The sequence below is a fragment of the Monodon monoceros genome, unplaced genomic scaffold (assembly GCF_005190385.1).
Source record: "Monodon monoceros isolate NGI ecotype Baffin Bay Population unplaced genomic scaffold, NGI_Narwhal_1 Super_Scaffold_18, whole genome shotgun sequence".
In the NCBI taxonomy this organism is placed as follows: Eukaryota; Metazoa; Chordata; class Mammalia; order Artiodactyla; family Monodontidae; genus Monodon; species Monodon monoceros.
In genome coordinates, this window is record NW_021703774.1 from 1,725,867 (window position 1) to 1,752,069 (window position 26,203).

Consider the following 26,203-nt stretch of genomic DNA (forward strand, 5'->3'; position numbering starts at 1 on the left):
ACATTTTATATTTTAACTGGAGTAGTATTTACATGAGTGTATACATTTGTCAAAACTCAAAACTATTTACTTTAAATAGGTACACTTTATTTAAATTATGCCTCGACAAAGCTGATTTTTAAAAAGAAAGCTCTGACCTGGAAGTCACTCAGACTTCATTGAGAGTCTTCTTCTTCATCTGTTAAATGTGGATAATACATAATTTCTCACCCCACAAGGCATCAAATGAGACCAAAGTACATCAAAGTACTCTAGAAGTTGTTATGTGACACAATGATTTGTAGTGTTTTATTACTTCAGGTATTAGTCAGTGTATGACTATGGGATTAGCCTGCAGAATAATTTATTACCTAAAGATAATCTTCAAACTTCATCGTAATCATTTATTTTTTTTATTATTATTATTTTTTTGTGGTACGAGGGCCTCTCACCGTCGTGGCCTCTCCCGTTGCGGAGCACAGGCTCCGGATGCGCAGGCTCAGCGGCCATGGCTTACGGGCCCAGCCGCTCCACGGCATGTGGGATCTTCCCGGACCGGGGCACGAACCCACGTCCCCTGCATCGGCAGGCGGACTCTCAACCACTGCGCCACCAGGGAAGGCCCCGTAATCGTTTATTTTTATGTTCCCCCAAACAAATGCTACATGGATCGATACTTTAAGGAATGAAATTAGGAGTGTGCCTGGCCCACTAAGAGTGGGGCTGCAATGAGCCACCAAAGACAGTGGAAGCAGGAAAAGACAGCCACCACGGGGACAGCAAAGCGTGCACTGCTTTACGGAAAACCCACGAAAGTAGATGAATATACCCAACACATCACGATTTAAGTACAGAACGTTCGTGTTTTTCAAACGTCCTAACCATAGTGACCTGGGCAAGTTTTATTTTTATGACCGTTTACATATGGCAGCTCAGGCTCGTCCACCACCACTCGACATAATTGCTGCCATCTCATGCCAACGACGTAGAATGACAGCTATGTTCTTTCACTTGCTAACCAATGTGACATTCCTAGTACAGCTGAACCAGCCACATATGGTGTACTTCAAAGTATGCTTGTGTTTTACAGCTTTCCAGATTTGAAGGTTTTCCAGGCATATGGATATGCTGAGCCAAAAACTGTGCCTCAAATCTCAAAATCGAAAACAAGTTGCATAAAATACACCGAAATATGCTTCATCATATAAAAATAACCATCAGTAAAAGCTCCAGTTAACACTCAAAAAATTACCCGAAAGGAAGTTTGTCAGCAGATTTCTTTCAGCTGGGTACGTATGAAAACTGCACCTGACAGTACTAGCTTTACCAGAGAAAAAAAGAAAGTGAACCACACGAGGTTCTGACACAATCACAGCTGTTCCCTGATCTGCCCACCATGCAGTCTGGACTCACCTGCCAAGCACTGTCTACGGGGAAGAGAAAAAGGAAGGTCATGATGTCTCTCCCTGGCGACGTGGAAGGTTACCACCCAGGTTTTCAGAAACTACAAAGACAAGTTAAAGTTGAATAACAGTGGGCAAAATGTCACAAGATTTGGACACAGCTACGGCAGAAACTCAAACAGCAAAGTAAGAAGTAGGAACACCTTTCCTCCAAGCCACCAAGTAGAGGTCACCATTTCCTTCCAGATGAAGGCCTGTTGGCAAGCAGTGCCGAGACAAACATGCCACAGCGGCAGAACTAAGACACCTAACTTCACCGAGGCCGGCATCACGGCCTCTACACATAGATACTGGCCAGAGGTAAAGAGCTGTAGATCTGGGAGGTACCTCACTAGGTAACTGGAAGGAAAACGAGTGCTTACATGAAAGGAGTTTCAATATGTATAGGAGCCAGTGCACTTAGAACAGACGCTGTCAGCACGAGACCCCCAAACTAATCCGGTGATGTAACTCTCGAGAAATGCTCCTACCTACGATAAAACTGTCAAATCTCCCCTATGTTCATTCTAAGGTGAAGAAATGTGTAAAGAGATCAAAAGACTATCAAGTTTTTTTGTTAACCCTCTGAGCTGGTAATACAATACCTTACTGTCCACATAAAATGCCACCACTATAATTTTGGTAGACCATAACAAACATAACTCCTTTAAAACATTAATTTTTAATGACCCATTAAGTACTGACATTATTCAAATCTAAATTCTAGTTTAGATCATTAAAAAATACAAGAAATAATGCTGTTATTTATCAATAACAATGCTGTTTAACAAAGGAAGGATAGAAAAAAATCAGTTTTCCTTGTATTTTCAGGCTTTCTTCAGTAACGTTCTTATAGCTATATGGAAACTAGCGGTGTGGCATCAATTCTGCCAAAGATGGGAAGGAAAAGCTGAATATAAACAAGTGGTACCAGTGCACCATACTGCAATTAATAAAATGTCAAAATACCCAAAGCATTTCTGAACCTATATGCCTCATCATTTTTTTTAAAGGAAACTTTTAAGGTTTTTTTTCAAAACTACTTTAGAAAAATCTACGAGATCACTCTTAATATATCATGATGTTCTACATATTGAACAGACAGGTTAAAATATTTTCCCAGTCTGGGACATAAGACCAAAAGAATAATTACCGAGCAAAATGAGGATAAAAATCATTAAGAAAAATAGATGTCATCAGAACAAGAAGACTCCTGATACTATCCAGAAATGTTCAGTTCTTCATCCCACACCTTTGTCTGTTCTCCACAGTGTCTTCTGTGCATTACTTAAACATTGGTTGCTTCTAACAATTCCATCCCTAACCTTCTCTCTTTCCTCTAAAACACGCCCTCCCCAGTCATCTCAATCCCATGGCTTCAGCTATCCAGGACTACTCAGGTGATCCCCAAATCTCTATTTTCAGCACACACCTCAACGGGCATCTCTTCACTGTAGCGTGGCCATTCCCCCGCACTGCAATTCCTCCTCTCCCCGTTTCCCTACCTCAGGAAAGGTCACTACAATATGCACTCAGCCTGCTCAGTCTTAGTGACACAGTCTCTTATTTCTATGTTTTGAACATGGAACTCTGATCATGTCATTGTTATACTTACAAACCTTTCAGTGCGGGGAGGTTCTAAACATCCATCAAGGAACTGGGCAAATAAATTATGGTCTTTGGGCTTCCCTGGTGGCGCAGTGGTTGAGAATCTGCCTGCCGATGCGGGGGACACGGGTTCGAGCCCTGGTCTGGGAGGATCCCACATGCCGCAGAGCGACTGGGCCCATGGGCCACAGCTACTGAGCCTGCGCGTCTGGAGCCTGTGCTCCGCAACAAGAGAGGCCCGCGCACCACGATAAAGACTGGCCCCTGCTCGCCGCAGCCGGAGAAAGTCCGCGCACAGAAACGAAGACCCAACACAGCCATAAATAAATAAATAAAATTTTTAAAAAATTAAAAAAAAAAAAAATAAATTATGGTCCTTTCACACCACATAGTATTGTACGGTCTTGAAAAATGATGGCATGGGTCTATACTCATCAATATGGAAAGATGGCTATGACCCTTTCCAGGCGCTCTCCCTGCCCCTAACTCCACAGTCTGCCATGCCTTCCCAGCCCTAACTCTCCCTCCTCAGGACTCTCTGCTTAGTTTCTCAATCTGCTAACAAGCAAATTCCTTCCATGGTTTGTTCAGATTTCTGAAGCAGAGACTCTCATTGGCTTCATTTATCACCTTGGGCTAAGCAACCAGGCAGAAGCTAGGGGTCAACGACTCCTTGGATTTAATCTGCTCTTACCAAAAAATGGCTCTGGCCAAATGCAATAAAACTCTGAAGTTACTTTACAATTAAACTATTTCTAGAGAAATACCACGTAACTCTATCATGAAAGAATCTGAGCAACAACCTAAAATCTACTGTAACTGGATTTAGTTTCTAAACTATATCCTTGGTATTAATAGACCTAATTATATCTCAAGCATACTTCACTTCATGAAAACAAACTGGTAAAAATGCATTAATTAATCCTGTGTTATAAACAGAATTAATTCATGTGATTTTTTTAAAAATTTCAGCTTTACCGACATAAAATTGTGAAGACATTTAAAATGTACATCCTGGTGACTTGATATATGAATATGAATTGTGAAGTTGTTTTGTTTTGTTTTGTTTTTTGACATCTTTATTGGAGTACAATTGCTTTACAATGGTGTGTTAGTTTCTGCTTTATACCAAAGTGAATCAGTTATACATATACCTATGTTCCCGTATCTCTTCCCTCTTGCGTCTCCCTCCCTCCCACCCCCCCAGGCGGTCTGAATTGTGACGTTTTAAAGGGCACAGCTGGATACAGAAAGCAGAGGTGGAGAGGGGAGTCAGCACATGCTCACCAGCTGACTATCTGAAAGCAGACAGGCGCTGACTATATTAAAACGGTAAAGCAGAAAGCCAACAATCTCATCACTTAATTAGATTCTCAGGGCCTCCCTCCCCCAGAAGACCTCATGTGGAAGCTCAGTAAACATGCGTGTCGTGTCATGAATAATCGCAGCTCACGCTTTTCAAATCTGTAGGCAAACAAAAACAAAAACCACATCTCTACCACTCTCTCGGTTGTAATTCTGAATGACTTCTCTTTCAAAATAGATTTAATTCTTAATTTAAATATTCACTAACATCTCTTCTTCCTTCACTGAGGCAGCAACTTCTCTGGGCCAGGAGCTGGGAACACAACATGATCAACACAGCCCTGATTTTGTCGAGCTGATTCTGCACAAAAAGTGCACTCCCTGTCGGCTGGACGGAGAACTGCGAAGTAGTAAACGATTTCTCCCTATTTAGACTTTATCTGAGGAATTTCATTTTGGCTCCAGCATGCAAAAATAAGCTGAACTCTGTGATTCACTCTTTCTAAAAAAACGACTTCTTATAGAGTTAAAAAAAAAAAAAAGAAAGAAAAAAGAAAAAAGCTTTAGCAGATAAAGCCGTTTGTTGTGTGTCCTCATCTCCCAAACAGAAACCCAAAAGGCTTCAGAGTAGGGATAAAACGGAACCTACTGCAATCCAGCAATATAAACATATATGCTGTACACCTAAAACTAATACAATGTTCTATGTCAATTGTATCTCAATAAAAATAAAACACTGTAAGAAAGAAATGGAGATAAATACAATATTCTATTTCCTTCCAGATTATTATCCAAGATTTTCCACCACTGCTTTTCCAGTTAGTTTTAAGTGTTTTTCTGAAGTAGCTTTATCATCCAGACAAACAACAACAACAAAAATCTAAACCCTTTTAATCATAAAATTGGCTTAAGGAAAAGGAAATACACTCTCTCTTCTAAGCCCTCACATCCTTCCCTTTAGTCCATACCCAGGAAAGGGAAATATTGATAAAAAATGGACTCCAGCCAAAGCAATTGTGAGAAAAAAGAACAAAACTGGAGGTGTCACGATCCTTGACTTCAGACTATACTATACTGTCATCAAAACAGTACGGTACTGGCACAAAAACAGACATATAGATCAATGGAACAGAATAGCGAGTCCAGAAATAAACCCACACACCTATGGTCAATTAACCTACAACAAAGGAGGCAAGAAATACAGAGGAGGAAAGACAGTCTCTTCAATGAGTGGTGCTGGGAAAACTGGACAGCTACATGTAAAAGAATAAAATTAGAACACGTTCTCACATCATACACAAAAATAAACCTCAAAATCATTTAAAGACCTAAATGTAAGACCTGAACTCCTAGAAGAAAATACAGGCAGAAAACTCTTTGACACTGGTCTTAGTGATCTTTTTCTGGATCTGCCTTCTCAGGCAAGGGAAAGAAAAGCAAAAATAAATCAATGGGACCTCATCAAACTTAAAAGCTTTTGCACAGTGAAGGACACTGTCAACAAAACAAAAAGGTCACCTAATGAATGGGAGAAGGTATTTGCAAACGATAAGGGGCTAATACCCAAAATATACAAAGAACTCATACAACTCAAATCAAAAACAAAACAAAGCCAAAAAAAAAAAAAGACCAGAAAAAAGCAACCAAAAGAAAAAAATTTTTTAATGGGCAGAGGACCTGAATAGACATTTTTCCAAAGAAGACATACGGACGGCCAACAGGCATCATGAAAAGATGCTGAACATCACTCATCATCTTGCTCATGACCAACCTCAGTGGCCTTTCAGTTCCTGAAACACGCATCCAGGCCTTTAGCTTGCTGTCCCTTTTCCCTGGATTGTTCTTTCCCCAGATGTCACACATGCTGCTTCTTTCTGGTATTTAGGTCTCAGTTCAAACGTCAACTCTCTAGACAAGCCTTCCCTGACCACCTCCTATGAAAACAGCATTCTTCACTCCCTCCACCGCTTTCTTTTTTATTTATTTTCTTCAGAGCGTTTACTACCATCTGCAATTATTACAATTGGTTTAGCTTTTCATTGCTCATCTTTGCTACTCAAATATTAGCTCTGTGAAAGCAAGGCTTGGTCTGTCTTCTCATCTCTGTCTCCTATCGCCTAGGCCCACAGTAATTCTCAACCAGGATTACTGAATGAATCAAGTAGTTCATACTGTACAAATTACAAGTCAAATAAATGTGGCCCTAAAATTTCAAGTTCCTGAACATGTTTCGTCCAGGAAACTCTTAGTAGGAACTTTACCATCCAGACGTGAAGCTGATTTATTTTGAGGCTCCCTCTGTCAGCGATGCTCTCCCCCTTGTCTCGGCCTAACTGAACCCTCATGGAGACCTCTGCTCATTCTCGCACGCAAGGCTGCCCCGACCGTTCTATCCACGATGGACCTGCATACGATTCCCCCCGATCGCTCCGTCACATCATCCCGCTTTTATATGCTTCACAGTCCTTCCTCATCACTCTCTAAAGTTACCTTTTTAATCTGTTTACTAGCTGGACTGTTTACCACAAACTAAATATTTTAGCTTCAGGAGAACAATAATTAGCATTCTTAGATCCCTGAAAGTATGTAAGAACTTCCTGAAAAGACAGGCCCCAGGGACAGCTTTGTAACACAGCTCATTAAAACCCTCTTTTCAACAACAGAACAGTGTGAGCTCAGAAGAAACCGAGTATTACAAAGATTTTTCTTTCCCCCATTACAGAAGCTCATTTATCCAGGTGTCTAAACACAGGCAAGCATTCAAATGGAACAGTCTGCAAAGTTTGTTTGTTTTTTTTTGGTAAAGTTTTTAAATAATCATCTATTTTCCTCCTTTAAAGCTCATCACTGACATTAATTAGAAACAATCTGCTAAACTACTACAATCTACCAAGATACCAAAATGGGTCGGTATCATGGGGATGGGGATGGGGGATCGATCTGTTCGACACAGACTGGGGTGTCGGTGGCTGCGAACCACTGCTGGGACCGTGCACCGCTAGGTAGCACTGGACTGTAAGCGTGTAGATTAGAAAAATCCGCATTTCTACACCAAACCTGCTAAAACAGCTCAATCTCGGTGCTCCAATTATGTATACTAATGCTGTATATATCATATAAATAAAGAAAAATCACCCTCTACAGTACTACCTACGTAAGTTTAGTAACCTACAATGAATAGTTAACTTTCTTCTCTTTTTAAAAGATGAAAAGTCCTAGTTAATATACATTTACTTCATCTTCAATAATCATCAAAAAGTACTGCTGGCAGGTCTGTAATATCAGACAACTTCCTAAGTATCTTAGCTTTTGCTACTTTGAATATGTTATGGAGATGAGATTACAAACAGAAAGAATAAAACTTTCATTATTTACAAGTGAATTATCTATTTTACAGACAAAGTTTGAAGTTATTTGTTACACCACACTTTAGACACTAGCTCTGAAAGTCAAATTTTTTCAAAAGAATACGCATCTGAATCCGTAACGTATACTGCATTTCAAGTCAAATAAAATGATTAAAAATTTTTAATTGGAAAATAAGACACGTATCAAAGTGTCATTTCAGGAAAATTAATCTGGCAGCAGTATACCACAGAAATTAGATAAGATAGATAGATATAGATATAGATATAGATATTTTTTGCCTCACTGTGTGGCTTGTGGGATCTTAGTTCCCAGACCAGGGATTGAATCTGGGCCCATGGTAGTGAAAACGCTGAGTCCTAACCCCTGGACTGCCAGGGAAGTCTCTAGGTAACATAAATCTCAAGGAGGCAAGTCCACATACAAACTCTATTCCCACAGTTCTGCTCATTAAAACAGATACACGTTGGTAACTTGTATATTAGAATACATTTTTAAGAAAAACATGAGTATGGTTATTTAGTTTTCAGTACCAACACTGTCATTTCACCATTTTTTCTCTATATAAAAAAAAAAACTTAACTAAACAAGCAATTTTAAACGTGGGTTTAGGCCCCACTCATGGTCACGCGTGAAGTAGGTTCAGTCGATTGCAGTCCACATTTTTTCCAAATAGAACAGGAGGAAACTCAAGTTACAAGGATAACTGTCACATGCGTTTATCCAGCTAGACCAGGCGTGGGTCCTGAGGCAGAATGTATTTCTAACTGTGAGTCTTAGTCAAGAGAATTTCAAAACTCCAGGCCAGATGGTTGCGATGGTCCCTTTGCTCTAAAACTTTTACTTTTACAGTTAAGTCTGTCCTCACCTGGAAATAAAGGGAAAAGAGTGGCTTCTTTATTTAATGTTTAGCTATGTTTCTTTTAATGGCAGGCAACAGAGTCTGTTGAATTAATTACGCTAATTTAAACAACAACTGGGACTTACTGGTGGGGACGCTGAAGCAGCGCACAGACTCTGGGAGCGCTGGACCAGTGGGCTCAGGAAGGACAGAAACCGAAGGGCTCCGGGGCCTCGGCAGGGCACCTGCAAGCTCGGCCTCGCCTTCCACCACAGTGCTGTGGGTTTCTCCCCGCACAATGCAATCAGCCCTCCTACATCAGGCAGCCTAACTCCTGGATAAACCACCGACAGCAGGGAGGGAGTGCAGACATGGTCTCTGGGGAAACAAACTCTCCACCATCCCAATTTGTCTAAAACATCTGATTTTTATGGCCAGAAATTAACATTTCATTTTTAAGCACTATGTACTAGGCATAATATTTGGTTCGATATGATCAGTATACATAGTGTATGTGTATATTGAAACATTAAATTATATACCTTAAATATATGCAAGTTTTATCAATAAAGCTGGGGAAAAATGAGAAATATAAAATATGTTTTCAACAGATAAAGGAGACTGTGCACTATATGTAAGAGCAAGTCTTTTAAAATAATGAACATTACATTGCACATTATAATATGGACGATATTTTTCATTTCACATATTCTTAGAAACTTGGGTTATTAAAAGTCGTATTTTTCCAAAGCAATGTTGTGAAAATAAATCCTGGTGTAAAGCATTTTTAAAATTTAAAAATTATTTTGCAAAGTGAATCACTCTATTTTTTTAAGTCTGTATCTTCATACGTCAGCTGTCACTAAATGAGACGTCCCTATGTAAGAAGAGTACCTGCTGTGATCTGAATGTCTGTGTTCCCCCAAAACTCCTATGCTGAACCCTAAAGCCCCAGGTGATGGTACGAGGAGGTGGGGCCTCTGGGAGGTGGTCAGGTCCTGAGGTGGGGTCCTTGTGAACAGGATTCGTGCCCTTGTAAGAGAGGCTCCGGAGAGCTCCCTGCCTGTCCCCCCACGTGAGGTCACAGCGGGAAACTGGCAGCCTACAACCCAGAAAAGGCCTTCACCAAAACCCGACCATGCTGACTCCTTGACCTTGGCCTTCCCAGCCTCCAGAACTGGGGGGGATAAATTTCGCTTGTTCATAAACCACGGAGTCTGTGGGATTCTGTGATGGCAGCCTGAAGAGACTAAGACAGCCCCTCGCTTGAGCGACCAGAACAACTCCCCTTCGCGCCGACCTCCCCTGCTCTTGGGGTTCCTAACCCACTCCTCTCAGCATTGCGTGTGTCTGCTGCACACCCTCTCACTGTGTCACATCCTGCTTCACGCTGACACTCTCTGCTGGTCTCCGCAGAACCCATGCAGAATAAAATCCACAAGGGCAGGAACAAGGGTGGTAGCACAGTGTATGTGCAGAACAAGCACTGGGTCAGGAGTCAGGGAGGCCTGAGCCTGTCACTGTTCTGTCACCAACTGGCTACACAATCACCACCATCTGTTCACTGCCTCTTTGCACACCTGTTCCAGTCGGAACTGAACAAGTAGTTACTCACAACATCCATCCATAAAGTTTCCTTACTTGTTATAAAAAGAGATGGTAATAACTGCCCTATTTACTTTTCCTAGTTGTTACCAAAAAAAAAGAAAAAAAGTGTAAATTCTTTATAAGCTGTTAAACACTACAGAAATAGTAGGGGTTTTTTTGTGTGTGTTTTAGGGTTTTGGGAAGGCCATACGTATAAACGGGATGAGCGTGGGCCTGGGAGTCAGCAGATACAAGCTAAGCCCGAGCATCAGCATTTCTCACCTGTCTGGCCTTGGGCAAGTCAACTCACCTTTTGGAGTATCAGTTTCCTTATCTATAGAACAGTGATACTAATACCTGTATCACATATTGCATATGGATAATTAACATCTGTAAAGCATGTTCAACTCTCCTCATACCTGACTTTATCCCCACAACTCTCCACCTTCGGTCCTATCCCATTTTCACACTACAGATCCTTCAATCCATGTGACTCCTCACCTCAGGTCTCCAGGAGCATCTTTAGGGCAGAGACCATAGACTTCATCACCAACGCCTAGCCTAGAGTGCACAGTGGGAGCTCAGCAAGTACATTAAAGAAGTGAATTCCCATCCACCTTCTTGGTGAAAACATAAATGTAACATAACAAACTAAAAAACCAGACATTTCTAACAAAATGCATATCAATCTTACTCCATTCCTTAGTACAACAAAGACCCACTTTCACTTACATACATCCCTATGTTTTTCAACAGGTGCTAAGAAGAAAAGAGAAGCTTAAGACGAGACTTAGAGTAACCTTTACCTTTCTGACCAAAAATAAGACGTAAGACCATCAGCTCAAGATTTTTAAACTAAAAGGCTGTCCCTTTACTTATTTTGTTTTTTTAACCTATTAGGTAAAAGTATCAGCATTCAAAACCACCAGAAGCAACAGAGGATGGGGAGCTAAAATCTAGAGCCTGAGGCTCCCAGAACGAAGCGAAACCAGAGAGCTGGTTTTCCCAGCTTCTAGCAGTTAGCCAACAATTAATTACTTGGAGTTGATATAAGGGCTAAAATCTTTTGGCCAGTCCTTATCCTAGGTTCTCTTCTTCATTTCCCGACTGAGGACTTGACTTCGGACTATATTACAAAGCTACAGTCATCAAAACAGTGTGGTACTGGCACAAAAACCAACATATAGATCGATGGAACAGGATAGAAAGCCCAGAGATAAACCCACACACTTACGGTCAATTAATCTACAACAAACGAGGCAAGACTATTAAATGGAGGAAAGAGAGTCTCTTCAATAAACAGTGCTGGGAAAACTGAACAGCTACATGTCAAAAAATGAAATTAGAACACTCTTTAACACCACACACAAAAATAAACTCAAAATAGATTAAATACCTAAACGTAAGACCTGATACCATAAAACTCTTAGAGGAAAACATAGGCCAAACACTCTCTGACATAAATCGCAGCAATATATTTTTCGATCCATCTCCCAGAGTAATGGAAGTAAAAATAAACAAATGGGACCCAATTAAACTCAAAAGCTTTAGCACAGCAAAGGAAACCATAAACAAAGCAAAAAGACAACCCACAGAATGGGAGAAAATATTTGCAAAGGATGCAACCGACAAGGGATTAGTCTCCAAAATTTTCAAACAACTCATGCAGCTCAATACCAAAAAAAACAAATACCCAATCAAAAAATGGGCAGATGACCTAAAGAGACATTTCTCCAAAGACGACATACAGATGGCCAAGAGGCACATGAAAAGATGCTTAACATCGCTAATTATTAGAGAAACGCATATTTAAACTACAGTGAGGTATCACTTCACACAGGTCAGAATGTCCATCATCAAAAAAATCTACAAACAATAAATGCTGGAGAGGATGTGGAGAAAAGGGAACCCTCCTACACTGTTGGTGGGAACGTAAATTGATACAGCCACTATGGAGAACAGTATGGAGGTTCCTTAAAAAACTAAAGGTAGAAGTACCATATGACCCAGCAATCCCACTCATGGGCATATATCTGGAGGAAAACTTGGTTCAAAAGGATACCTGCACCCCAGTGTTCATAGCAGCACTATCTACAATAGCCAGGACATGGAAGCAACCTAAATGTCCATCGACAGAGAAATGGATAAAGAAGCTGTGGTACAGATATACAATGGAATATTACTCAGCCATAAAAAAGAGTGAAATAATGCCATTTGCAGCAACAGGGATGGACCTGGAGATTATCACACTAAGTGAAGTCAGTCAGACAGAGAAAGACAAATACCATATGACATCACTTACATGTGGAATCTAAAACAAAATGATACAAATGACCTTATTTACAAAACAGAAACAGGCTCACAGACTTAGGGAAGGAACTTACGGTTACCAGGGGGGAAGGGTGGGGGGTAGGGACAGATTAAAAAAAGAAAATCATCTCAATTCCACCTCAAAAACGCTTCTCCTGAAATTCCACGGCCTCCAGCGGTGTCTCTCCCACGGCACAGTGACTGTAACACAAGTCTGATGCCCTCCTCCCCGATTTAAAGCCCCATCACTTCCAGGATGAAGTGACACTTGGGGGGCACAGAAGCTCATCCGTGCCCTGCCCCCATCCAACGGTCTGGCCTCGGTTCTCATCGGCCCCGACACGTACCCTGGGCTAAAGCTGTGACGGTGCACACGGCTCTCACACCCTTGGCACTCACGCACCACCTACAACAGGCGCTTCTGTGCCCACCTGGCAACCCCTTCAGAGCCGTCAAGACTCAGACTAAGATTAGGACTGAGTTTGGTGCCTCTGAACTCCTGAAACGTATGTACTACAGTGTGCCTATGTTTCTATAATCTCCAGTAGAAAGTGAGCCACTGAAGGACAGGGACTCTGTTTCATCACAGCAGGTAATACAGAGTACACGACGGAAGCTCCGTAACTGAACTGAATAAATTAATACACGGCCTGAGTGACTTCAGTTTTATTATAAATATAAAGGTTACTGTGAGATCATCTGGTAAAGTAAGCACCAGTCGTCAAGTTATTTCTACGAGAAAGTAATTTGGAGTTCTAAATAACTGTTACAAATAAACTCAAACACAATAAACACGGCTGTAAGATATCAAGAGATACTGTGACTTTGTAACTGAGGCGTATATGCTACCCGGAAATACTAATGGAGCCCAAACTAGGTACATGATCCATGGGAAACAGAAAGACCCGGCACTATGCATGAAGAAAAAACCCTGCTCAACAATGGCTGTGAGAACTTAAAATAATTTTTCACAGACAAGCTCTGCTCCTAAGTTTGTAAGGCACTATTATACAAGGGTGACTAGAAATAAGTACCTTCTCAGCCACTGCTATCATGTTGCATGTATATAATCCTTTTCCTCTAATGTGCAATTTTTAACCTTCTTACATGGGGAAAAGGTTTTTTAAGCTTCTACATGGGTACAGGACCCCGAGTTCCAGCGACAGAGGTGCCAAGGAGACCCCAACAGCAGCTGCTGACCGGACCAGCGTGCCGGCAGTTGGCAGGGAGGCAGGGAAGGAAAACAGGAGGAAGGAGGACCGCACGACGCTCCCCCAGCTCGGCTCGTCCGTTCCGCGCTTTCCGTGTGCCCAGCAGAATCGGCGGTAACCGGGGGATCACCACGCACAGTCTTAAACCACCCCCCAGGAAGACCTGATCACAACCCTGCCTCACCCGCCCTCCGTGCGCAGCCCTTCGCACAAGGCTACAGGAGCAGAAGCCAGGGCAGAGGGCTGCGCAGGCTTCCAGAGGCACACGGCCCTGCTCCCTCCCGCCTACAGCCCCTCTCTCCTCCCACCCGCTCCCGTCGTCGGCCCACCTCCCAGGACTTCCCGTACCCGGGCGAAGACGAAACCACAGCCAGCCGCAGCAGAGCTGGCCTGGATCCCGCCTCCGCCCCTCCCTGCGCTGGCTCCGAGGCCGGGGCCGCGTTCTCAAAGCCTCAGCTTCCTCATCCGTACAGCGGGGACCATACACTCTCCTCTAAGGACTGTTGTCAGATTTAAATTATGTGAGGCGGGGGATGAAACGTGGGGGCACACTGCCGGGCACACAGTAAGCTAAAGCAAAGGGGCTTCCAGGTGGGATGGTACGTGAACACGTATACCGATGGATAGAAGCAAATCAGCACGCAAAGGGCTTCACGGTGTTCTGCCATGTTTTGCTTGCTTGACGCAGGCTGGAAAAAAAAAAGTCAACAAACCACCACCACCACCACCACCACCACCGACAAAAACCCCAGAAAAACAGCATGAAAACTTACTCCATGAGCCTGTAACCACAAAAAGAGCTACAGACCCTCAACTTCGGCTCAGAGCCTCCTCACCATCCAGGAAGCCCACCCTATCTTTCAGCCTCATCTCACATTTATGCCTCCACACGGGCAACACTGTAAGTAGTGACATATACGCTTTCAGTTCCAACTTGGGTCAAGAATTCCTTCAGGGCAGTCACCTCTGTCACCCACCCCTTTTCCCAACCACCGAAAGCCCATTAATCGTTCATCCTCTGAAGCCTTTCCTCATCCTCCCCGGCAGAAATCATCACGCCCATCTGTACGTTCCCAACGCCTATTGCTTAAACTCATACTTAGAGCACTTGTTTCATGCTAATTAGCATTTTTTCCAATCTTCTTCCTCACTGGATTCTAAGTTCCACATCATTCAAGTGGAGGGGTCAGTGGTCAGGTGAATGCACAGACCGCAAGACGTAATAAAATAAAGTAACACTTCTTTACCTACAGGAATGTCCTTCTTGAGGGTAAACAAATATTTCCATCATCTTTCTGTGTTCTAGACACAGCTTCACTGGCCTGTCACTACTACAAAGCAGTGTAATGGACAGCAGCAGGGATACGTACTAACTTTTTAGCTTATGCTTTCTGAATATCCAAAAACATCTCTTATAACAATCCTGACAGTTCACTGAGAGAACATTTTATGCCTTACTTATCAAATGATTTATCAGCCCACTTTAATTTCCATTAATTAAGCAGAGTATTAAATCTTTTTGCTACTCATTAAAAGAAAGCACTTCAAAATAAAATTTTTGTTATATGAGGATGATTGTTCCTAAATAAGATCTGATTAAATAATAAACGTTATTTTATAAATCAAATATGAAAATCAATCTCCTTGTTTCATATCACACATACTATATACATTTACTTTATGGAGTTTTATAAATATAAATATCAACTCTTATTTCCTACATATACAAACATGGCTGGAAAGCTGATTTACAACCAAGAGTTTGATTCATAAGCAGTCTACGGTTTAGATAGCATGAGTCCAAATATTAAAGTGCTCAAATTCGCTTCAAATTACAGCAGTCTAAATTAGAAAGTCACAGTTTTAGCTCATTCAGATTCTAATTCTACTTTTGCTACTAAATAACAGTGCTACCCTAGGCAAATCACTTAACCTCTCTAAATTCTAAGTTTTACATATTTGAAATGACTCTGGATTAGATCAAATTTCCCAGACCCCATTCTTATCATACAAATCACCTTGAACACTTGTTTGAAAATACACGTACTGACCCCTCTTCTAAAGGCTCTATGCTAGCAGCTCTGCCTTGGGGGCCAGGGGGTCTGTGTTCAAAGTTCCCACGGACGCGTGTTCCCCAGGCTCCTCCTGTTTGGGAAGTCTTCTACTACACACTGGTTTCTGATCTCTAATGCTCTTTATGGCTCTAAAGTTCTATGAATTTAAGATTTTATGACATGGATCAAATCCCCCAGCCCAACCTGATGATATCGAACACAGTCCACACGCAACTTCATTTCGCTGTGCAGGAAAGTTCAAAAGCTATCATTCTTAACATCTGGCTCCATTTGCTGTACAAGTCCCTCAACTTTCAAGCCATCCTACATACCAGTATTTGTGCTGACAAATAATCTGACAGCTAACCTGATTTGGGTCAGAACACACTTCTGGTGGAAGGCGCTCCCCTGTTGTTTTAATGCACACAACTCGCCATACGTTTAACGCTGACTCACACGTTAGCGTCAGCTCTCAGAGCCTGTGCTTCCAGCCCTGCAACTGTGCCTGGTTCACAATCTGTCCTTTACTCACATATGTGTGACAGCCATCAGGCAGACCACGACTCTACAACCCCTTCTAGCGATCTGACAGATAATTCAGTTAATAGTTATGAATAAACTTTAATACATCATAACTATCACCTGGCTTTGAAACGTAATGCCTGAAAACACTTGCCCATGGATATAAATACAGAAGAAAACATTTTAAAGGCTATACTCTCAAAATCTGTCTTTAAAAGCACTGTGATAGAAAGCATGTGCTCTGCAACGGGTGTTGTCATTTTTTAAAAAAGGCATTGCTTTCAATCCCCACCCACCCCGAGTTAATAAAATCTGGCTAGTCAAACTTGCCTTAGAATATTTCTGCTACCACCACACATTTCTTCCCCCCAAGAGGCTGTGAGGCAGCATACAGAAATAAAAGATCTCAAACATACCAAGATAATTTAGAGGTGGGAAGTGTGGTGGGGGTCAATATATTCAGTACAGTTAAACATACCAGTTTTCATTAGACTTCTCAAAAAGCAGGACAAGGCAGGAAACTGATCCTTACTCCTCTAAAACCAGACCAAACAGTTTCTCAGGAAACAAAGCTTTTACTAGTACTCTGAGAAATTTTCTCACATGGGTCTTAGAAAAATAGAGTACGGCTTCATCAGTCAAAATTTCACAGCAACTGGAAAACTTTAAATCAAACTGTAAGAAAAACTGAAAGTATACGATTAAAACACAGATCATTAGGTGTGACACCGCAAGGGTGCAGGTGATGTAGTCAGGCATGAGTGCCTGATGCCCACAGACAGAAGCCAGACCCAGAGGACCAGAGGCCGTATCATTTACATCACGTTCCTTAAATCTCATCTACTGGAGTCAGATTTGATAGCAGGATCGATACAGAGTGAAAGAAACCTGACAGGAATGCGATTAGTCGTCTGCCAAACCTGTATCTTCACACACACAAGCTGCACTAGGAAAAATAATGAAGAAAATGTGGTAGGTTTGTTTCACTCTTATTCAAGAGGATCTAAAATAGATAACCTCCTCTAATGCTAGAAGGACCAGGTCATGTGACGTGTATCTTTGGTACCTGAAAGAACGGGTACTGAGCAAACACAGACACAGACTCAACGTTGCGGACGTGCTTTATAACCATCCATTTGGCCTGAACGATGGAAGCAAAAATAATCAGAGCAGAAGCATCCCACTAGCGCAGTGACTGCAGAGAGGTGGCGGTGAGCGCCTGTGGGGACACCTGAGCACAGAGACAGGTGCACAACGATAGGGGGAACCCGCAAGGTGGACCTGAAGCCGTCAGTGAGAGGTGAAAATCTCACATCTGATAATAAACACTCTTAGTTTTCCTTAATAATTCTATTATAAATCTATTACTAAATTCATTACGTTTTTCTTGAGACATTATTCTCCATTTCTTGAAAGTAACTGTTTTTTTTAAGAAGGAAAATAGGCAGAAAGCAAAAGCGGGTCAATCGTCTCAGCACTATATTCGGTAAACTAATTTTCGTTCATTCTTTGAAATTCTTCAATTTCAAAACTTCACATCTTCTTCTTGTATATCTCTCTCCTTCCTCCGAAGTAAGGAATGTCTCATACAAGAGCATGATTTAATGAAACGTGCGAATCTGCTGTTGTAATGCCATTCTCGACGATGCCCAGCGTTTTGTAAACCTGAGCTACAGCGGTACCGCGGATTGAAGCGGCATACGATGCACCTGAGCGTCTGTGTGTCTCCACAGACTATCACGAGAGAGGCCTGCCTGCTAGTCCCAAGCCAGCGCAGAGCCCTTCATTGTGTGTTTTCCACAAGAACGCATTCAAGTTGTTAAAGAAACTAAAGGATCTGATATACAGACATTTACCAAGAGGTCATTCAAGCATGTAAATGAACACTTACAAATCCCATCTCTTTCCTAATGAGAATAAAAGGATGCACTTTACATCTCTTCTAGTCTCTATGATGGAAAAAAGTTTTTAAATCAAAAAAGAAATCACTTTACTTGGAAATTATGTAATTGTTTCTCCCAGGCATTATAATAGCACCAAACATTCCAAAATAGTTTATTAAAATCTTCCTTAATTTGTTCACTTTGCTATACACCTGAAACACAACACTGTAAATCAACTATACTTCAATTTTAAAAAATCTTCCTTAATCTGAAAATGAGGCTTGTAAGAGAAAAGGTATTTTTTAAACTCTAGGCAGAGATGACAATGCAATTGTAAAACCTATGTCCCTCTGTATTATAATACAATTCACAAACGTACACACTTGAAACAAAATAATCTTGGGTGTATAAAGACTCACCATCTGTATGGGTTTCTTGTGGAGATCTCGCTCTGTTACCAATTTTTCTTGGTCAGTGACATAAAGACCTTTCTGTGCTAAAGCCTGGATGACAGCATCATGGCCCAAAAGGGGTTTGGCAGCGTCGCTCTTGAGAATGAGGCTCCCAGCGCGACAGTACAGTTCAGCCGAGAGAAGCAAATTAACAACAGGCGGCTTGATGTGTTCCTGGTCATACTGATCTGTGTAAAATGGCTCTCGAAGCTCCTCTGGCACATTTTCTACAAAGATTAAGGGGAAACAATTTCTTACAAGGTTTTTATAAAAGAAACACAGTTTATCTAATAATCATTCATGTCTTAAAAGTTAAGATTCCTTCTAAAAATAACAATAACCCTTTAGCTGAAAAGATGATTTATTCGACCTTGGCAGGTAATCTGGAACGAGAAAGAGAGAGGATTTTCCTTTACAGAAGATACGGTTCCGAGAATATTCTAAAAAGCGACTCTACCAAGCCATCAAGGAAGAGACGTCTTCTGAGTCCGGGCAGTCTGCGGAAAGTATTCCCACGTGCACGCTGGAACACAGAGAGCGAGCTACAAGGCTCCGAAAAGCCCATTCCAGCGGATCCGCTCACATTCAAGCGCTCACGATAACAGCTGCTTCCGGGCACCGCCAGGCCTCGACGCCTGGGAGTAAAAAATCCTTTGCCCAAAGCTGCCCGGCTCGCCGGCTGCCAAGCAGGACGCGCCCACTGCGCGCCGTCCCTCCGCCTCCCCGCCGCCTCTGGCCTCTCCTTCCTGCTGGCCCGCGGAGGCTGCTGAGGGGCAGCTACAGCTGCGGTTCTCGGAGAACCACCCTTACAAGTCCTGAACGCCAGCAAGCCCTGTTTCCTCCGCCTTCCCACCGACCCCACCCCAACCCCAAAAAGCCTTCCTGGGCACCCAGCTGCTCCCTTCGAGGGAGACAGACAGGGCAGCTGGGCGATGGGACGGTCTCTGAGCTTCTCTCTGGCGGCCAGGCCATCGCCCGGGAAGAACGCCAGGCAAGGACGGGCGTCGTCCCCCCGCGAGGAAAGGCGGGCATCTGAGCAGGAAGCTGGCGTAGAGCCACAGTCACAGAACCTGGCAGCTCTGGCCCGACACCAGCCAGGCCCCCGCCTGCCTCCTCCGGAGAATGAGGGCTCGGGGCCACCCGCCACCCATCACGGCTTTGAGGAGCCTCCTCAACAGGCAGCTTCAGCGTGAGCCCGACGACGCCACAGCGCTCAGCCACGTCAGCCTTCCAAAAGGTGTACTCGCGAGTATTAATATACAACGTAGCAATTTTACCTTCAAGTTCTTGACAGGTCCTATCATTTAGAAAGATATTTTCATCAAATAACAGTATCATAATGATTGCACGTTCACTTTCTATATGAGTATGGTTCTGGGGAATTCAAGGATTTAGAAATAATCCTTACCCTCAAGGAGCCAGTAGTCTACAAATAATCTAGACAGACAGGTAAAGTTCAGCAGTTCAGAAACTGGAGACAACAGTGAGCAATAAATGATCAAGAGGCTTCCCTGGTGGCGCAGTGGTTAAGAACCCGCCTGCCAATGCAGGGGACACGGGTTCGAGCCCTGGTCTGCGAAGATCCCACATGCCGCACTGCAAATAAACCCGTGCACCGCAACTACTGAGCCTGCGCTCTAGAGCCCGTGAGCCACAACTACTGAGCCTCTGTGCCACAACTACTGAAGCCCGCACACCTAGAGCCCGTGCTCCACAACAAGAGCCACCGCAGTGAGAAGCCCGCGCACCGCAACGAAGAGTAGCCCCCGCTCGCGGCAACTAGAGAAAGCCCGCGCGCAGCCACTAAGACCCAATGCGGCCAAAAATAAATAAATAAATTTAGAATGGAAAAAATAAAAATAAATAAAAGAGAAAAGAAAATCAGAGGAAGCATCAACTCCAGAAGCAAGATCATAAACTTACGTTTTACGTATGCTGAGTTTGAAACAATAGCAAAAATACCCAAGTGGAAATATCCAAAAAGCAGCTGGGAATACAGGACTCTGGAAAGAGGTCAAGAGTAGATGTACCAATTTGGGATTTTGGAGACGTCTAAAAATAGCATCCTCATTTAATAATTGAAAACACTTTCCTTCCTTCATAGCTGCATTAACCAGTAGTGAGCCAGCCTTAAACTTAGCAGCTGCCCCAGCGTGACACGTGAGCTCCGCTGTAATCTACAGGACACGGGCGCTGGCACTCACCCAAATTCTCGGATCACAGGAGCTAAATGGAAGCTACTCGTAGAGCAAATTTAAAGGGAAATTATTTGATTTGAAGACAATTATTATAAAATGTATACATAATAGATTTTTTTCCCCTATAACAATAAAAAGTGACTAACGCGGTGACTTGGCACCTACACATCTGCTGTGCAAAGAAAAGTGGCGGCTCATCATCAGGGTTGCAAACTTCACCGCACCTGTACACCCGCTTACATTTATTTACGGCTTTTACGTCCATTCTCACACATGATCTTTATTACAACTTGGTGGAACTGTCAAATCAGACAATACGCAGAAAAATATCAGGAATGTATAATACTTAATAAGGGTCTTTACGTGCGGGCACTGTCACAAACATGCATTCTGTCGTTCAATACTAACAACCCTCTTGTCCCTATTTTACAGATAAGGAACTCAAGAAAGGTTACCTTGCCCGAGGACACATAGCCGATAAGTGCAGAGTCTTAGCTCTAAACCTTGTAGCTAAACAGATTCAAAAATAACAGTCGTTTGCCAGGATCAACAGGCTGGAAGGTGGAAAACATACAGCTTAGGGGCTATTTTCATTTTATTATGACGAACCCACAAATCTAAGTGATGAAAATGTAAGTTTCAAAAAAAGATCTCAATGCAAGGAAAAGGGAAGGAATCCAGCAAGTCAAAGAATGTTTCAAGAATATGACAAAAACAGATTATTCCACCCCAAAAGAATGCAAAACTGCATATTGAGTATTGTAAAGTAGGTCACTTTTAAGAACAAGTCTTCAAGAACTAAATATGCTTAAAAGAAGACTTCGAAAATGTCTATCATTTTGCCAACAGTACAAGACTACCATTTTTTAGAAAACAGTTTGGACTTGTATCACATTTTTAAAACAAATGACCTGAAACCACATATTAGAAAATAAACAGGCAAAATAATGAAAGATAAGAGGTTTCACCCTGCCCCTCACCTCCAGAGTACAAGAAGGTAAGAAATTAATACTTCAAGAAACTGAAACTCCCAGAATTGCAAAGGATAAGAGACAAGTTTTTCTCGTGCACCAGGACTTAAGCAACAACCTACCTTACTCATGTTATTATAAATCCTGACTAGAGCTAAGCTTTGAAATTAACAATCACCTGAAATGCTTGGGCACAGGCAGAGGGCACAGAAACAGTCTTGCCCAAGGCACTTTTCTATAAAGCTGAGTTAGTACTAGTTGCATCCATGCACCAGCAAATGACACAGATTTCCTTAACACAGTGAATGGTCAGGGGTTACAAGGGGAATGCAATTCAGAAATATCACCACTCAACCATGGGAACACGGCCTTATTTTCCAAATCTAAAAATTATGTCTAAGGCAATTACTAAGACAGAATTTGTGAGTTTCAAAAACTCCAAGTAAAAGTAAGCCCTACACCTGGAACTCTAAATTAACCAAAAGACACAAAAATGGTCAGTTAACATTTTTTAAAAAAATCATAGTACCGGTAATCAAAGAAAGTTACAATGAGACTTTGCCTATCAAAATGGCAAGTAATTTTTAAACCCATAGTTGACAAGGATGTATTAAAATGAGTACCTCACAGAAATCCAAAAAAGAGGGGAGGGCTTCCCTGGTGGCGCAGTGGTTGAGAATCTGCCTGCCAAGGCAGGGGACACGGGTTCGAGCCCTGGTCTGGGGAGATCCCACATGCCGCGGAGCAACTAGGCCCGTGAGCCACAACTGCTGAGCCTGCGCGTCTGGAGCCTGTGCTCCGCAACAAGAGAGGCCGCGACAGTGAGAGGCCCGCGCACCGCGATGAAGAGTGGCCCCCGCTCGCCGCAACTAGAGAAAGCCCTCGCACAGAAACGAAGACCCAACACGGCCATAAATAAATAAATAAATAAAGCAAAACTGTCAACAAGTAAAAGTAAACACTAGTATAAAAAAAAAAAAAGAGGGGATATATGTATACTATAGCTGATTCACTTTGCTGTAGAGTAGAAACTCACACAACGTGGTAAAGCAACTATACTCCAATAAAGATTAATTAAAAAAAAAAGAGTACCTCCTACATGACCAGAGGGCAAGGACCATAATTATTCCCCATAATACAAACCGTAGCATCTTAGTGCCTGATACATGGCGAGCACAAAATAAATATTTGATGAATGAAAATGTTATTTTTTTTTTAAATTTTAGTCATCAGTCTTGTCCTAAAGGGACTCCCAGATTTCAAATTTCCCCTCAACTCCCAGATTCTGTACTAGTAATCCCAATTTACTCCGTGTACCTGCTTTGAAAAACCTGACAGTTTTCCCCTAGGCCACTCTTTACTTCTGCAATAGTATCCCTCTCAAAACCAAACCTTTTCCAGTTAACCTACATTCACTACCAGCAGGAGGCAGCACGACAGAGTGGGGAAAGCTGCGGCTTTGGATTTAAAAGCTGTGTCTTCCCTGACCCGGGACCGTGAGTGCAGGAACTGTCTGTCCTGAGTTCGGGCTCCCCAGCCTGCACAGGTGTGCAGTCATGGTCGCTCCTGACTTCAAGTTCCTCCACCTCTGGGCCCACCACACCGCAGACGCTACAGGGTGCCACGTCTGTCCCTCGGGGCCTGGGCACCAGCTACTCCCCGGCCCCTCACCCTCCTCCCGCGGTCGGCCATTCCCATCGGGAGCTCAGTCAGTGGTCATCTCCCAGATACACCTTCCCTGACCCCACGCAGTCGTCCTGTTTCAATGACTACTATCCCATAATATTTAGGTTAGCCTATTTCTACCCCCTCCCACTACAATGCAGCCTGGAGGAGAGCGGGATACTTTGAGACGCAGGGACCTCTCCTGAGCTCCAGGTCCTCACAACCCTTCACGAACCCCAAACCAGAGCCTGGTTTCTCAGAAACGTGGAAAGGGCGGGGGGGGGGGGGGCCCGGGCGGGCCCTTGGGGGGGGGGGGGGGGGGGGGGGGGTCCGAGCGAGCTCTATGGGGCTGGACTGAGATGGGAAGTGTCAGTGTGGACACATGGTGGTTGGCATGTATCTGTGACAGAGAGAGTCACATCTGCACGTGCGTGTTTCCTAGCTCTGTCTGCTAAATCCCAGCGGCAATAAGCCTCGCACTTATATCTCAGTTTCTAATACGCCTCCCATTAAAATGAACCAGGCCTCCTCCAGAAATGGCTGTTTCCTCCCGGGCTGGAGCAGGAAGACTTCAAGATCAGCTAAGAACGTGTGTGTGTGTGTGTGTGTGTGTGTGTGTGTGTGTGTGTGTGTGCGCATGCACGTGCGAAAGCTAACAAATGATGGGACCATGTCAAAAGGTCACAGGATTCAGCCGGAAGGAGATCCCACTGACCAAATCTGAGACAATCTGAACATCAAAATAAATAATGACAATAAAAGATTAGAACCCACTGAATAAAACAAGAATGTCCACCCTGATGGACACAAATAAATGAATAAGTATGTGAAAGAAAAAGAAGGGAAAACTCTTCTTTGTAGTAGAATACCAACTAAAAATGGGATAAAATAAATGGGATAACAACTGATTCAAGCAAGAATCATTTTGGATGCTAAATTGGTGGGTTTGATGAACAGGGTATTTCAAATTATCTCCCCACGAATTGCTTCTTTTTTTTTTTTTTTTTACGAATTGCTTCTTAATTAAAGATGGAAAATAATAACTTCATAGCGGAGAGAAGTGGCAGATACTGCCTGAAGCGAGTGATCAAAATCCGCACCACCAACTGAACGTACATCGCGTGCCCCTGACACAACCCACACTGAAAACACAGCACCTCTTCTGTGGTCGTCCCGCCAGGTTTGTATAACTTGAATCCATCAAGAAGACCCGTTAGATCCAAATGAGGGACGCTCTATAAAATAACTGGCCTACTGTTTTCATAAGATAAAAATACATTTTAATAAAGGGAGCAAATCGACACTGCAGGCTCAGACATTTCGGGGGTACTGAGAACCTGGATTTCCTACTTCCTGAGCCCCCTCCCCAGCATCTCGGTGCATGAGGGAGGATGTCAAGCGGTCTGATCCTGGGAGCAACAGAGGGTAAGGAAACTGCGCTCTGTCTAGATACTTCTCCTCTGCGGCTGCCTGGCTGCCCAGCGGTTCATCTCTGGTGCCTCCCGGGCATCCCTGCCCAAGCCCCCTGAGGAACGCAGGGATGCGGCCAGGCAGGGGGCAACGAAGCACACCTGCTGCTGGAGAGACAGGTGACGGAGGTGGCAGGGATGAGAGGGGGTGCGAGGGCGGGTCAGCTGGAGGCGAGCAGGGAGGGAAGGAGGGAGAGTAGAGAGTAGGTGGTCAAAGGACAAGAAGGAAGAAAGCCAAAGAAGACGGGGTGGCACCAGGGGACAGGAGCTGGGGGGGGGGGATGGGGGGGCGCGGGGGGCGGGAAACGTCTCCGGTTCCTGGGTCGCCATCACTTCTTGTCTGGGGCAGGGGTCTGTGTACTGCTCCTTCAGACTGTCTAGGTTTTCTTGTTGGGACACTGCCCGCAGCCACACCAGAATCTCATCGTCGTCCCAGTCATGGAGCCCAGGGGCGGAATGAGGGCCCAGTGTTCCAGAGAGGGCAGAGGACCACGAGGCAGGAGGTGGCCCAGGTGGAGCCTGCAGGGAACTGCCTGCTTGTGCCAGGGGCACAGGGCAAAGACAGTGCCCAGGGCAGGGGCCTGCCACCCAGCTCAGCAGGCAGCTGGGGTGCTGAAGCTTCACAATGTCAGTATCATGGAAGACAGAGACAGACTGAGACGCCGTTCCAGGTTAAGGAGCCGACGGAGACAAGTCTACTAAATGTGATGCACGATCCTGGACTGCATCTTGGAATGGGGGAAAAAAGCAGCAACACAGGACATTAAGACAATGGCAAATCTGAATAGGGGATGTGGATTAGATAACACGGGGTCGAAGTTAAATTTCCTTATTCTTATAATTTTACTGAGATTACCTGAGACTTATCGTTCATCTCTCATCAGGAGAGAGCCTGAAGTATTTAGGGGTAGAGGGTACAATGTCTCTAATTCTTTCTCAGACAGCTCAGAAAACATTACGTGTGTGTGTGTGTGTGTGTGTGTGTGTGTATATACAGACACACACGGATTTGTGTGGGGGAAGGGGAAGGGAGAAAATGGGACAAAAGGTTAACAACTGGTAACCCTGGGGAAAGGGTATGCAGGAATTCCTTGTACTATTCTTATGCATTTGAAATTACACTGAAGAGAGCCATGAAACCTCAAAGTGCCCCAAATCAATCTTCTCCCCAAGCGTAATCATTCCCGGTGTTCCCTGTGTCACAGAAGTACAGCGGCATCTAGGCGTCGTCCCTCAAGCCCCAGACCAAATCCATCACCAAACCCAGCCCAACCCTCCCCTTCTCGCAATCTCAACTCCCACCTCCTGGTCCTGGCTCTCGGAACTTTGCGTCTGCACTA

General features: G+C 43.5%; 1 protein-coding gene across 4 annotated transcripts in view; it reads right to left on the bottom strand.

Annotated features, from left to right (window-relative positions):
- CAMSAP2 (calmodulin regulated spectrin associated protein family member 2) overlaps positions 1–26,203 on the bottom strand; it is a 94,622-nt gene that overhangs the window by 57,193 nt on the left and 11,226 nt on the right. For 2 of the 4 annotated variants that reach the window (XM_029228273.1, XM_029228271.1), the window contains exon 2: positions 18,528–18,787. The exons of 1 other annotated variant lie outside the window; for it this stretch is intronic. In XM_029228273.1, coding sequence (XP_029084106.1) covers positions 18,528–18,787 — 260 coding nt within the window. Of the gene's footprint in view, positions 1–1,392; positions 1,484–18,527; positions 18,788–26,203 lie in introns of those variants that run through there. One more of the 4 variants, XM_029228275.1, reaches the window with a different exon arrangement.